General features: G+C 42.2%; 1 protein-coding gene across 1 annotated transcript in view; it reads right to left on the bottom strand.

Moving 5' to 3' along the window:
* SVEP1 (sushi, von Willebrand factor type A, EGF and pentraxin domain containing 1) overlaps positions 1–15,716 on the bottom strand; it is a 181,787-nt gene that overhangs the window by 61,949 nt on the left and 104,122 nt on the right. Inside the window, 6 exon segments of the mRNA XM_032764936.2 lie at positions 3,530–3,706; positions 5,160–5,279; positions 7,491–7,664; positions 8,580–8,750; positions 9,286–9,409; positions 15,155–15,279. Coding sequence (XP_032620827.2) covers positions 3,530–3,706; positions 5,160–5,279; positions 7,491–7,664; positions 8,580–8,750; positions 9,286–9,409; positions 15,155–15,279 — 891 coding nt within the window.

Genomic DNA, 15,716 nt, shown 5'->3' with positions numbered 1-15,716 from the left:
TCCTGTCCCCTTTTTTGTTTATGCTAGTCATCGACTATGGATTAAAACAATGTGATGGTGATACACATGGCCTAAAATAGAACAGTTCCAGGCTATTTCATCTAGACTTTGCTGACGACATCACTCTTATCAATGAAGATGCCACTGAACTACAAAAATGCACAAACCGAGTAAAAAGTAATGGAGAAGATAAGTTTGAGATACAGTGCAAAGAAATGTAAAGTCATGTTCATGGGGATTACAGGGACAGAAATCAAAATTGAAGAGAAGGTGAACAATTTTATGGATTTTGGAAATACCACCAGCTACGATGGTACCAATTCCGAGGAAATAAGAAGAAGAATCAGGAAGGCAAATGCTGCATTTGGAAGACTCAAAAACATCTGGTGACTCAAAAACATCTCCCTCAAAACAAAATGGAACATGTACAAAACAATTGTTATTGCCATCACAATATACAGCAGTGAGATATGGCAACTTACCAAGAAAAATATGCAAAAGCTGGATACATTTAATCACAAATGTCTGAGAAGAATATTGGGAATAACATATAGAAATAGGAAGACGAATGAAGATGTCAGAAAAATTACTGGACAAGGCACCCTTTCACAAATAATCTACAAAAGAAGACATCAGTGGCAGAGATATGTACTGAGAATGGAAAAAAGAACGCTTACCAAATACTGCCCTTGAACGGAAGCCAGAAAACGCAAGAGGAAAGAGAGGAAGACGGCGAATAATATGGAAACAAACAGTTCTGAATTACATCAAGCACCTCAACGTGAAATGGGAAGATTTGGAGACAAGGGCAGTTGACAGGCAAGGATGCCAAATGTGGGTATCCCAGTGTGCAGCAAAGCATAGGACGGACTAAGGTAAGGCACTTAACCATCCTAAAGTGACTTCCTGCTCAGATCTGGATGTGTTAGTAGTAACATGTGGGTGTGTTAGTAGTACATGTATAATAGCCTCCTGCTCAGATTCTGAACCTTAGCGTTCATAAACTGAGAAGCTAACATGAAACCTCCAAGCTTACTACCAGCTTGGATCTGATCTCGCTGCCACCAATCAGGATTCAGGGCTCCTGATCACCCCCAAGTCGCCCCAAACTATCCCTGGGGGACCCCCAAGACCCAGAGCCCCTGGGTCTACTCTATCTCATCCCCCAGCTTCCCCCTTCCCTGGTTAGCCTGAGCGATGCCGTACTATTCTCTTGAATACAAACCAGAGTGGGCAATTTAACTTCCCCCCTGAGGCTATGCATCCAAACCTGGTCAAGCTAACACAAAGAGATTCTCCCCCTCCCTTCGTTCCTAGCCTTAACCAGAGAAAAAACCTCAAGCAAGTTTTAAAAGAAAACTTTATATAAAAGAAAGAAAATACATAGATCATAACTCTGTATAAAAACTCATACAGGGCAATTGCTTATAAGAAATAGAAACAAACAGTCTGATTCAAAAAATAGCCAATTTAAACCAGTCCAGCACACACATGTAAATACAAAAAAAGCATATAACAGCCATTGCTTTGCTACCTTTGTACTCACAACTTGGTAGTAGAAGGTAGAAAGAAGATTGGAGAACAGAAGAAAAGTTGTTCTCCCATAGCCGAAAGAAACCAAACAGACACAGACTCAAGCCAAACCCCTCCTGAGGTTCCCTCCCTTTCTTTTAAAAATCTGGTTTCCTGATTGGTCCTCTGGTCAGGTGTTTGGTTCCCTTTGCAGGTAAAAGAAACATTAACCCTTAGCTATCTATTTATGACAACATGTAAACCCTGACCCTGAAACCTGGGTAGATGTATCTACTATGGAAGAGGTCCACTCTACCATAAAGAAACTGAGAAGTGGGCATGCTGCTGGACCTGATGGCATTAACACCCACACTCCTCAGGTGTACCACAGAGCCCATAAGTGTAGCATTATACCAATCTTTTGTCTGGGCTTTGACTACTGGGACGATACCAGCAGAGTGGATGGAAAGAAACATCCCCCTACTGGGGCAAGGCCCGTGCACTGAGTGCTGTCACTACAGGCCAATAACTCAGCTTTCTGTTCCCAGAAAAGTTTTTACACTTGTCCTTCTTGCCCAGTACCAGCCTCTTCTTGTGAAATGCCGCTGCCCCGAACAATTGGGTTTCACTGCTGGACGATCTATAATGGACGCTATACTTGCTCTTCATCTTTTATCTGAGATCCATCGCAAATACAATTGTCCTTTGACAGCAGCATATGTAGACTTAAAAGCAGCCTTCGATTCTGTTGATAGAGCTGCCCGGTGGGAGGCCCTAGGGGCATTCCTGACATCCTTCTGAAGTTAACTTAAGACCTACATAATGACTATAGGGCAGGGATGTGATGGGAGACCCACAGGTCCAACAGGTTTCACACTAGATCTAGGATGAAGCAGGGCTGTGTTCTCACTCCAGGCCTATTCTGCCGCATAGCACTTTGGCTCCTTGAACATGTCTCTGCATATGCCAGTGTAATTGCCGGTTCAACTTCTTTTACCGACTTGGACTATGCAGATGACGCCGTCATCTTCAACCAGGATGCAGATGACCTTAAAGATACACTAGAGAGCTTCCAGCTCAGGGAAGCTGCCCTTGGACTAAGGATTTCTTGGGTAAAAACAAAAATTCAGAGTATCGGTGCAAAAGTTGTGATACAAGACATCTGTGCTTCCAGACAAACACTGTAAGTAGTGAATGATTTCATCTATTGAGGCAGTGAAATTGTCATGGATTGATGGACATGCTAAGAAGAATCAGTTTAGTAGCCTCAGCTATGAAGGACCTGCATAGCATCTGGAGCCAATAGAAGGCGAAATTATATATAAATATGGATTTATCAAACCTCCATACTTCTGATCTCTTATATGGATCTGAAACACGGATATTGCTTAAAAAAGACATCCAGAGGATGGAGGCATTTTATATGCATTGCCAGTGGCAACTACTGAGCATAAGATGGTTTTATTTTATCAGTAATAGGGATGTATCATTGAGAACAGGCCTTGAGAGGACTGAAGTTATCATCAGTCGCTGCCGGCTTGTACTTTTTGGACATATAGCCCACCGTGGAGATAAAGTGTCTGCTTGAGGTCAGCTGGGGACATTGGCCAGCCACAGACTAGTAGCAGCCACAGTCTGCAATGATCCTGGCTGCACTGGATTAGTAATAACCCCGGGGAGCTTTCGGACACCTGGAATAAAACCATACAACGTGGCCATGAATATTCAACGCTATGGACCTTTGCTGTATTAGCGTATTGTTGTCGTTGTTAAGCAGAAAGTGACACATTGCTTCTGGGGACACCACCTGCCTTCAGTTCACCAAAAGTTTGATGAACTGGAGGTGAATAATTGGGACTGTGACCTATAGATAAGCCTGATGTGAAGTGGTTTTTCTGGTGATCCATCCATCTCTACATACAAAGCCATTCCAATTCCTTTTTTTCCTTCACTGTGCTGTAACACCAACTGTTGAATTTCCTTTTAGTAAACATACAGGAGCTCCCCAAGACAATACCTTCACAATATGGTATCAGGTGGCTCCACTCTCCAGACTGCAAACACGTGACTCTAGTCGCTCCTATCAACTGGAAACCCTCTTCGCAGGAGAAAGTAACTTCACTACCAACAGTGTAATTGTCACCATAAGAATGACCATGTTCTGGATTTCCCGGATTCTTGCACTTTACTGGTTCTGTGAAAGCAGACATACCATGAAGAGTGCGTACTAATAACATGCAGTGCAGCATCACTAAACACGACTGCTTACAAACAAGTTGAGTGACATTTGTCTGGGCATTTTGTGAAAATCAGACATAAAAGAATGGGGAAAAATATCTACCGTATATACTTGATCATAACCCTGTTCATCTATAAGCCGACCTTCCCAAGATGGATAAGTAAAAATGGAAAATTTTTATGACCCGTTCATAAGCCGACCCTATAATTCAGGGGTCAGCAAACTTTGGCTCCCGGGCCATCAGGATAAGCCACTGGCGGGCCAAGATGGTTTGTTTACCTCGCATGGAGGCACGGAGGTAAACCTAAGTAAACAAAGTGTCCCGGCGAGCCAGCTGCTTGTCCTGACAGGCCGGGACAGCAACTGATGGGGAAATTTTTTTGAGGGGGAGAAGCTGGGGGTCAGGGGAGTAACCCCACCCCTAGCCTGGGACCCCCACACTCTCCCCATCCCATCCCTTCCCACCTTATCTGGGGAGGGCCAGGGGAGGATGTCTCTGGCCTGGCTGGAGCTGCTCTGGTGGGCCAGATGCGCGGCACGGCCGCAGCCTGCTCCTGCAGCACGGCCACAGCCTGCTCTGGTGGGTGGGGCCGAGTGGCACGGCTGCAGCCTGCCAGTCCCGGAGCTGCAGCTGCTTTGGAGGCTGGGGGGAGAGCAGGGTGGCCAGAAGTGGAAAGACTTTGGCCCTGCCTCTTCCCTTCTGGCTTTGCTGCCTCTGTTGGGGGAGTGGCTGTGTCTCACCTCTCCCTCTCTATACCCGTTCATAAGTCGATCCCCGTCTCTGGTGCTTCCCTTTTTTACTAAAAAAATTCGGCTTATGAATGAGTATATATGGTATATTTATTTTTAAGAATCTCCTCAGCTTTCCTCTGTTCCTGAGGTAAGCTGGGTCCACTACAAGATTGGGCAACTAAATTAATTTCAGTGCAGTTGAGACTTCTTGCATTGGGACTTCTTGCATTAACAAGCTCCAAACTCATTTTTTCCCTCCACAGGAGACAGTGTTGTACTGGCATACAGGGCACTGGACTGCGAGTCATTTGACATTTCCAAATCTACCACTGCACTGGCATTTGACTGTAGCAAGTTACTTAGGTCAAAATTTTCAAACTTCAGGGTTGAATGTTAGGCACCTTGATCCATATTTAGGCACCTACATTTTATGTATTTCTTTGTGCATTTGAAAGTGCAGGTCTACTTTGAAGCATGATGCTATAAAAATGACAATGTGGGGATGCAAGTTTATTGTCTCGTGATTTCTAAAGTAAATGTGCTCAGGTTGCAAGAAATGTTTGTTATATATTTTTTTTTACCCGCGATCCCTTTACCACAAAGAGGCACTTAACCTACAAAGCGAGAGTAAGCCTCCTTTCCCATCCCCAGGTAGTTGAAAATTTGTTCTCATTACCTGCACATTTTTTTCCATCGCCTGTATGAGGAGGGATGCAAGTACATACGTAGGACCCATTTGTATTAAGGCAAGAAGCATGCTCATCACAATATGATCCAACAGCACATTCATCCACGTCTGCAAAAATAAATGTCTTGAGGGTAGTATTTGTAATGAACATTGTTTCCAATTTACATCACTCAAAATGTCTGGCAGAAACATTTAAAAAACCCACTATTAACTGAATCACTTCTCTGATGCATTGTAACAGTGGAAATAAAACCAGAATAATAAAATGGAATATTTATATAAACAGTTAATTTAGCACCAAATAAAAGATTGCCAACATGAGAGGAAACTGGAAACAGTCTGTTACTCCACACTCAGGGAATACTCCCACTGAGTCCAGGAAACGTCCTATTATGCCAATTATTTTGTTTCCAGAAAGGCAAATGAATAGGTGTTTTAGTTCATACTTAGAGAGATGTGTACTCTAATGGTTTGAGCAAAAGGATAGGACTGAGGATTCTCGCACTCTAAAATCTACTCTAATCCCTCTTTGTGTCTCAGCTTTCTTATCTGTAAAATGGGAGACATGATTGCTTAGCTCACAAGGTAAGCACTTTGACCATAAAACAGAAACGGTCCTTTCTGTGCTGAATAGACTGTTACTACATTAGAAGCCTGCTAAGATGTTTGGAGTTGTCTGATATCGGAAAGGTTAAAATGAGGTAGAAATCTATAATTACTATTATTAATTATGTGAATTATGGTGGGGGAGGGATAGCTCAGTGGTTTGAGCATTGGCCTGCTAAACCCAAGCTTGTGAGCTCAATCCTTGAGGGGGCCACTTAGGGAACCGGGGTAAAAATCTGTATGGGGATTTATCCGGCTTTGAGCAGGGGGTTGGACTAGACGACCGCCTGAGGTCCCTTCCAACTCTGATATTCTATGAATGATGATAGTGCCTAAGAACCTCTATCAAAGATCTAGGCCCTGTACCAACAATCCAAAAAGAGAGACAGTCTTTGCCCCAGTTTGTTTCATTTCATATTCTAATCACTGGCTTTCTACTGTGCAGAAACGTGCTTGGTATGTATACAAGTTACATATTGTAGGGAACAGTTCAAATCTATCTCACTGAAAAATCCCCAGCCTCAGGGATTATTCCTTATATAAACCAGATCCTTTTGGGGCAGGAAAATTCTTCATTAAGAACTACTCAACAGAACAGTTGTTGCATGGGCTCCATAAACGCAAACACATGGCTGTGCTTATTGTCAGCAAAGCATTTATCCAAGTCTCTGCAAACAAAAAACTGGACTGGACAACAAATAAACAAAAGCAGGGCTGTCTACTCCTTAGGAGCATGTACTTATTCTCAACCATTAACCAAAGAATCCAATACAAACAATAATTCTAAATGGAAAAAGTTTTTCACATTGGTGCATGGCAACGAAAAACGTTAAGAGATAAAACATATGGGGAGTCTAATTCCCAACTGCCTTGCACGCACTGTAACCAACTTACACCTTTGTCAAGAGAGCTCAAAGTGGCTATAAAATGCTGTCAAATCAGAATGGTAGGGACTGATCCTTCAACGCTCTGCACCTTGTGCAGTTGTTTACACTACAGAAATGGGCATGTAAATCATTACTATTCTGATCTTGTCACATTTTACATCCACTTTAAGCTGGTGTAAATGACTGCATAAGGTGCAAGGCAATGAGGAATCAGGCATGCTGTTTTCCCCACCCAATGCACTCTCACTTTTCACCAGTGCAAATGACTACACAATGTGCCAGGCAGTGGAGATTTGGACCCCTGGAATGTAGTGCAAGTCTTGGCTTCTAACATCCTATGACGGGTTCCGAGCCCTCCAGAAACCATGCAAGGTTTTGCAGGGCCCAGATATGGTGAACTTAGGACCAGTTATAAAATGGACCTGTTTTCATAGCCTTTTTCTGTGAGGGAAGAGAACAGTGAGTGGGTAGAACAACAGATGGGGTGAGATCAGTTTGGAGATTGTAAAGGAGTCTTTTGGAGGCTGTGCTATGCAATGGAGATCATGCATAAAGGGAGCTTATGTTGGATTGGAAGAGTTTTAGCTTTGCTTTTAACATGGACTTCATGTTCTTTGATGACTTAATGAGCCTAGTCTGTGAGATGTGCACTACAAACGTTAAAATAAAATCAATGCAATTCAAACGCAAACCACATGGGGCCCTATCTTGCAAGTCTTACCAATATCAAACTCCCAGTGGAATCAAAGGGAGTTTTGGGAGAGGAAGAGGAGCAGGGGTTAGCCTGTAACATCAATAATACAGACATGTAAGTGACATATCTCACCAAGGCAAGACGGCGAGATGCCATTCCAGCTTCCATTGTCAGTGCAGAACATCCTTGAATCCCCCAACAAATAATAGCCATTATTGCACCGATAGGTAACTGTGCTACCCGCAAAGAAGTCCTCGGCAGAATAAAATCCATTTTCTAAAGGTGGAGGCACTCCACAGCTGATTCCTACACACCATAGACAAGGAGAGTAAAAACGGGTTAGCCAATCAGACACATTCCATGAACTACCTCTTGGCACCAGTGCAGTTAGCACAAGACTGAACTCCTGAAGAAGTCAAATACATGCCTGGTGTAGCTCCACTGAAGTCAAAGAAGCTATATCGGGGACAATTTTGGCCCTTAAAGTTTAGCTTTTGCAGCTAGGATTTTCTCATAATGGGCTGTGAAGAAGAAATGCACAGTGAAGACTATAGTGAAAGAGCCTCTGAGGATTAAGACACTTTCTCTGCATATGAAAACATGTGTATGTGAATAGAATGTTCATAAAGGTGAAGGCCTGACAGCCCTAGAGATTGAAGTCCTCTGTTTGTCCACAGAAGAGGGTCAGCACCGCCAGCAAAAAGGCAAGTTTCTCCACACATCCTTAGTCAAATGTCTCAACTCAGGTGCACAAGGGACATGTCTCAAAGTGATAAGGAATCTCCGGCTCTATGCCAGAGGGTGCCAACAAGGCTGCTAATCAGTTTCAGGTATGGGGATGTTTTTCAATTCAATTCCCTACTCTGCCATAGACTGTGTAACCTTGGACAAGTCACTTAGGACCAGAGTGCAATGGGAGCTAAGTGCCTATAAATACCTCTAAAAAGCTGGTCCATAAGTCTCTCTGTGGCTCGGTTCCCCGCCTGTGAAATGAGTATAACAGCACTTTCCTACCTCACAGGGATATTGTGAGGATAAAAACACTACAGATTGCGAGATGCCTGATATCCTGATAACAGAGGCCATGTAACTACCACAGTTAGAACTGCTGTCAGTGTCATGAATGATAATACCACAGGATGAATGTCAGGGGAAGAAGACACAAGCCTTTGACAGCAGTAAGGAAGGATGCAGGCTGCTATGCTAACACAATCTACTCACTTTCACAGCGGGGAAGAGGTCGAGTCCATTGTCCCAAATTTAGACAGTGCTGGACAGAGTTCCCCACTATTTGGAAGCCTGGATCACAGGAAAGGCTCACTTTTGACCCTGGCTTTACATCAGTTGATGAGGCCCGCAGATGAGGTATGGATCCTTCTAAGGATTGGCAATCTGAAGACAAAACGCACACACAACAGAGTCAGCCTTGAATCAAAACAAATGAATTTGTTATTTAAATATCTGTGATGCTGCGCGCGTTTATCTAGGAATGATATTAATGGAAAGTGTTATACTATAAAATGTATATATTCTTTCCAGCTTCAAAGAGCTTAACTACATCAACATATTTGAACTAAAAGATATTTCCAAGCAAAAGGAGAAAACAAAAAGGTACAATAACGTATTCAAACTATTGTGAGCGTGAATGAGTGGAAAAATCCTCCATTTGATCCAATATCATCAATCATCACTCTTTCAACATCTCAATACAGGAAGCCATAAATCTCTGTTTCAGATTCCAATGAACTTTTGTTATAAAACACTGGAATTTTAGGAATGAAGACCGAATGTTCCAACCATGAAATTATCAAAATAATTTATTCAAGGCTAGTAGGACAGGGTCACAATATAGCACATTTAACCTTATAAAAAGTATTACTGTGTTATTACTCGGAACAAAAACACTTCTAGGAGATAAAGTTCTAACCAGCACAAAATATGCTCCTGTAATCTATCTTCACTCTTCCAACAACCCCAGGCAAGAAATCTGGCCAAGCCAATACATTTCCTTTTTGCAGTTCTTCTGGACAGGAAGTAGCCAGGGATTTTACCTAAGGTTCAAAACACATGGTTAGATAGAATTTGCTAACTAACAGACAGCTTTTTGTAAGAAAAGAACACCTCTCACATCTCCAGTACTGAACCTAGAATCTGATTCAAAGCCCATTGAGTCACTCAGAGTCTTTCCATGACTTTAGTTGGCTTTTTGGGCAAGCTCATAGGTATTCTGCTCTTCTTATTTGTCTGGATCACCTATTGTCACCAGTGCAATGGTGGAACACTGTAGCAATTTACTACGGGGTGGATCTGACAGAAGAGTATTGTCCTACAGCTGATGTAGGAAATGTGTCAGTTTAAATACCTCTATGTATGTCTATTTGGCAGGACAGTGTATTTACCCCACAGGTTAAAAAGAAGATGAAGAAAAGAATCTGAGCAGATTCTTAAGTATTTGTAAAGGGAAACTTTTACCATTAGAAATAACAGAATATGAATTTTGAAGAGTGATGGTCCTGAAATAGTTTTATTTCTTGATACCTAATTTTCAGGACAGAAAACACAACACGAAGCTTCAAAAAAAGACAATTCCTTGTTTCCAGGATTGTTTCTGAATTCCTTAAATAAACCAGGCTGTGACTTTGCAAAACATGATAGGCCAGATTTTACACAGGCCACAGTTAACGGGAATTAACTAGAAGCAGGATTGGGCCCTATTGCAAGTGAGCACTGGATGTGAAATTGGGATGCATGAGGACAGGATAAAGGAACTGCTATGTTGTTAGATTAATGGATGGCTAGATAGCCTGAGCTGGATGAAATTTTTTTGATGGAATAGTTTTCCATACAAAAATGCAGTTTAGTCAAAATGGCAACATTTTGTGGCAACATGTAGATTTTGACAGAATTTTCAATGGAAAAATGTCAAATCATTTTGACTTTCTCATTTATTTTTGACAAGACAAAAACATTTAGATTTTTCTCCTTTTGAAACATTTTGTTTAGACTTTCAGATTCTATTAACATAGTGATCTCATTATATGTATTATTACATTTTATATTACATTATGCTCACTATATTTCATATTTTACAATATATTATGTTCTAACAGTATTAACACTTAACATTTTGAGAGTTCTGAATTAAAATTATAGGAAACTGAAGTATTTCTTTCTGATGTGGAATGAAAACTAATTTTGAAATGTCAGAGTGTCCCATGGAAATGTCAGATTTTCCAGTTCCAAGCATTTGTGCTTGAGGGCAGCAAAGTCGTGTACCATAACTCAAACACATAATGAGACAATAACTAAATCATAACCAGAATGTATATCCAATAGATTAAACTTCATTAATGAGAATCAGTCATTGTTTCCCTGAGTAGGATGTAGCCATGACAGTATTTTGAGTCATTATAGTTATGACCATCAGGAAATATGGAACAGAGATATATAGAAAGAATGCACAGATGGTGCACCTCAGCATTCCCACCATCACTCAGCAACGGGAGCACGTGGTTCATGGCGTTAAGTTAAACAGCATAAAAAAGCTAATAGTGGACTGCTTTTGATGGGAAGATTTATGGAACAGCAATGGAATGCAAAAGACCTTTACTCCTCACCATGTTAGAATTGCCACAACTGCAGTGGTGCATTGCAAACCTGAGCAAACTGCCTTTCTGCAGGAGGCGGCAAGGTGGCTCCATTTGCTAGTGTGATATCAGATTTTGACCGAATGGATGTTTTGAAGACCTAGAGACTGTAACTGGGTGATATAAGGGGAAAATCATAATGCTTTCCTGTGCACAGTGAAATGGAGGTCATCTGATTTGTGTCGAAAACTCTTTATGCAAGTTCTGTTCTCTTCATTGATGGATTTCTGTTAATAACACACTAATACTATACATTTATTTTCTCCGCGCAGTTCAGTAGCCAAGTAGAAATATACTGCCCTGTGTCAAGGACCTGAGCCATGCAGTGTGGGAGAAGGATATATATTGGTTTAATGGGGGTTTTCCTCACGAGACATGGACACTCAAAAAAGTTAACATTTGCTGCTGTGACCTGTACATGCCTGGTAAATGTTGGACAGAGGATTGATTTATTTTCTGTGTCCTTTCTTTTCCGTGAAATTGTAAATACAGGGCATTAGTCACCAAGCAGAAGTTATCTGGGGCAAAAAGCCCAGGTTGCACAGTATGCAGTCCCTGAGCTTAAGTGTTCAGTAGAAAGAAATGTAGATAGGTTTGTGACCATGGGATGCCATGTTAGACATTCAGCAGTGACCCCAAATATGGTCCTAGTGCGCTGAGTGCATCACCTTGCAGGAGAGGCTAAGGTTCTGTTGGACACACAGAAAGATTTTTAACTCTTTAAAAGCGAGGGTATTTATGGGCTTTAAAAAAAAACACATAAAACCTGGGATGATTAGACAGTTGAGTGAAGAAAGTGGAAAGTAAGGTCTTGGAATCAGCCTTCACCAATTTCACTGTGGTTCGCAGGAAAAGAAATTAAAATAGTTCTTGGAATAGAGTCTAAAAGCCCTTATATAAGCTGTAATGCCATAACCTCACTGCAAAGGCCCCATTCAGTATATTACAGCTCTCCCTAGCTGGCCTAAGACAGAAGCATTGCTCTCAGCCAAGAAGCTGTTGAAAGTGATAAATGCCCTACAGAAGACAAATGTGCAGTAAAAGAAGATTAAGGGCTTCCATCCCTCTACTGGGAAGGGCAGAAGTACCCCTCTGAAGGAAAATGGTTGTTTAATTAAGAAAACATGTTGATGACTGAACTAGTGCATTCCATGGCTGTGCTGAGGAGCAACCCTAATAATTCCCTGGTGCAAAAAGGAATGTTTTCTGTGGCCAGATGCACAGCTGGATTAAAAACTGCGAAGAATAAGGAAGAGCAGCCCAAGGAGGAAAGTGTTAGTGTGGTTTAACCCCCTCTCTCATTGCACACAGTGATGGACTGGAAGGGGATTGGCCTGGTTAGGCAACAGACATGCAAATCTGTGCAGAAGGTGTGGAATATCTCATGCTGGATGGGAAAAAAAAAAAGTCAGCGGCCTGCATGAAATGGGTGGTTAGTCTCTGTCCTGTTTCTTATGGATAAATGTCCACATCACAAACACGTCACAGTTAGCATCTTGTTGGCAGCCTCAGTGAGGAGGTCAGGTATTTAATGATTATGGTAACCAAACTACTCTCACTTCCCTCCTCCCTGTGTGGCCTGATCTACACTGAAGTATAAAAGATTGTACAATTGGATGGAGCTGGTGCATGGACCAGGCACCAGCAGCCTGACCTATTTTTACTGAAGCATCTTCAAAAAACTCCTTCCTGAGCATGGGTTGCTGAAAAATGGTCCAGGCTAGGGAACCAAACTGTTTTTGAACCATCTGGAATTTTGGGGGAGATATCCCTAGTGCAGACGTGAAGTAAGAGGATATTGGATGGGGAAGGAGAAGGGACCTTCCCACTGACTGATGTACAAAGAACTTCATTTTCCACTGCTGTCAGGTCAGCATTTTTTCTCACAAACTAAACCAAACCAAAACAACCTAACCCAGACTACAGCAAAAATGAAAGATCACTGGGTTTGATCTGAAGAAGATGAACATGTCGATGGACAGCTAAGAGTATATCTAAAAATGTCTTAAAGAATTTATTTAGTGTCTCTTTTATTCGATTGGTAACTGTGGCAGAGCATCGGCTTTGCCTCGGTGGGAGAGGGCATGTCCTGTGCTTCTAGATGGTTAGGGTTTGCCTCAAAGGTTTGCTGTAACCCTCAATGTAGCCTCCCTCCCCTCCTAGAGGCAAGGGTTACAGCTTATTCAGTCACCTTTACCATTCCCCAGTCAAAGGGTTTGGTGTAAGAACCCTCTTTAGTCCCTGTCTTCCTTCTCAGGGAGTGATTCTGTAGAGGTGTAGGGGGGAGGTCAGGGGGAATCCAGGCCCACCCTCTTCTCCTGGTTCCAACCCTAACTGGCAGCGGCAACAGGTAGTTTTCCTATACTAACGGAGCTACAGCCCTTCCCTGGGGTACTTCCCCAAACGGCCCCTCCTAGCACTCTCCTTGGTACCTGACCATGCTTGTTCTCCCGGGTCTTTTACTGCTCACCTTCTTTCTCCCAGTCTTCCCACAACACCTTCTTACTCCCAGCTCCTACCAGCCGGCCCCTCTGAAGGGGCTTCCTTTTAAACTAGTCCCAGCTGGCTTTAAATGGGTTTCAGGTGACCTGATTAGCCTGTTTCCCTTGATTGCTTCTAATCTGTTCTTAACTGGTTCCAGGTGTCTTATGGAGTCTGCCTGACTTAATTGCTTCTAGCACCTTCCTGACTGCTCTGGGGTAGCCCCTGCCCTGGTCACTCAGGAAACAGAAAACTATTCATCCACTGTCCAGTGTGTTTTCTTTCTACCAGACTCCTGCACCCAACCAGTCTGAGTCTATCACATAACGCGTTCTCTGTACATCATTATTCCGTTCCGTTTCATGGAGGCTTGTAGGAAGAAAAGGCTTACCAAATAATCTCAGTGGGCTAAGGCTCTAGCGTATAAAATAACTTTGAAATAAACACAGACAATGAAGATGATTTACTATTTCAAGCTCCAATAACAAAAGAGGTAAAAAGTTTATGGGAAATGTACTTGGCTAGTTTTCCTGTTGTGGTCTCACATCTGTTTTTTAGCATTAAGACCATGGATTATGGAACATACCATAATTGAAGGGTAGGATTTTCAAAAGCACTTTTCATTGGCCTAACTCTGCTCCTGTTGAAGTCAGTGAGTGGGGGTTCTGCATTCCTGTCAATGGGACTGGAGTTAGGCCAGGGCTGAGAGGCTTTTGGAAATCCCACTTGAATGGCACAGCAGTGAAGATTTCAAGCACAGGAAATGAGCACTTCTTCAAACTCACATCCACATTATCGTGATGCACCAAAATCCCTCTGATTCAAGATGAGAATATAACCCTCGGCAACACGCAAAGTGCAGAAATGGCATAAGGTAAAGCAGACATGAACACACTGTCAGAACACGGGCAGTCAGACACTGCACTGAAAGATTTATTTTCTTATCTCTTGCACCTTTAAATTTTATTATTGTTTTTTAAAAAACAAAATGGAGAAAATTAAAAAAGTAAAATCAGATGAAGAGCAGGTGCTTGTTTTCTTCTGAGGGGAAAGACAGCCAGAGATCTGTTCCTGTGAGCCCCAGCTCATGCTGAACACTGATCCTTAGACTTTACTTTCCAACAGCAGGAGCTACATTTCTGAACCTCAGGGCTTAAAGTCAGGCACCTAAATCCATATTTTTGGTACCTGACTAAAAGTGGCTTGATTGTCAGAGGTACTGAGCGTTCACAGCTTCAATTCTATCTATGTACCTTGGGGTTTTCCACTAAAGTTAATAAGAGTTTTGTCAATGACTTCAGTAGAAGCAGGATCAAGCCCTTAGTGCTTCCCATGTAAATGAGACCTGCAGAACAAGTTCTCTAGTAGACTTCATGGAGTTTCATCCCTTCTCTCCTAGAGAGGGCTCTACTATGGTTACAATATATTTTGTGTATGTTTTTTCCTTCCCTTTCGCTCTCCCCCACTGAGTTGGTTATTGAGGAATGGCCCTGCCAAAATCTTCAATTTTAATCTTACTCCATATATGTTGATATACAGCTATGCCCAATGAGATTCCCATTAATTTCAGTGGCAGTTCGATCATGCCCATTAGGCAAAAATGCATTAAAAACTAGTTTAAGTTTTCATTCATTTGCTCAGATTCCAAACTATTAAGTAAATATTCACCTGCTGTGCGGATAGGACATGGTCCCAGATGTTGAGCTGGCTAAGAGAGCCCACAAAAGATTCTGCTGGATTGAATCCTTCTCCTCTCTGGTCTTGCTCTTGACCAAGTATTAGCGCGCCGCCACCTAAACACAAAGTAAAATGAAGATGTTACTGCTCTGTACAGGGGTTGATGATGGTAAATACTTTATAGCAAAAACTGTCAAATACCCAAAGAACCCACAAAAACTGGTGACCTAGTAGCAGTGATCTTTAAAGATTAAATTAACCTCTACTGGAAACTGGGGATACTTTTAAGCAGTTGTTTAAGAAAGGCCTTTTCTTCTTAGAGGTTACCCTTAAACTAGGTTTTACTGTGAATCATATTACAACACAATTAATAATGTAATTATGAATTATTAATTGGCATAGGAGATGTCGCAGTAAGAGGAGGTTACTCACCTTGTGCAGTAACTGACGTTCTTCGAGATGAGTGTCCCTGTGGGTGCTCCACTTCAGGTGTCGGTGCGCCCCTGCGCCTTCGATCGGAGATTTTTTGCAGCAGTACTCCTACCGGCCACGC

Source organism: Chelonoidis abingdonii, chromosome 6, assembly GCF_003597395.2.
Source record: "Chelonoidis abingdonii isolate Lonesome George chromosome 6, CheloAbing_2.0, whole genome shotgun sequence".
NCBI classification, from domain to species: Eukaryota; Metazoa; Chordata; order Testudines; family Testudinidae; genus Chelonoidis; species Chelonoidis abingdonii.
This window is presented reverse-complemented; position numbering and strand designations above follow the sequence as displayed.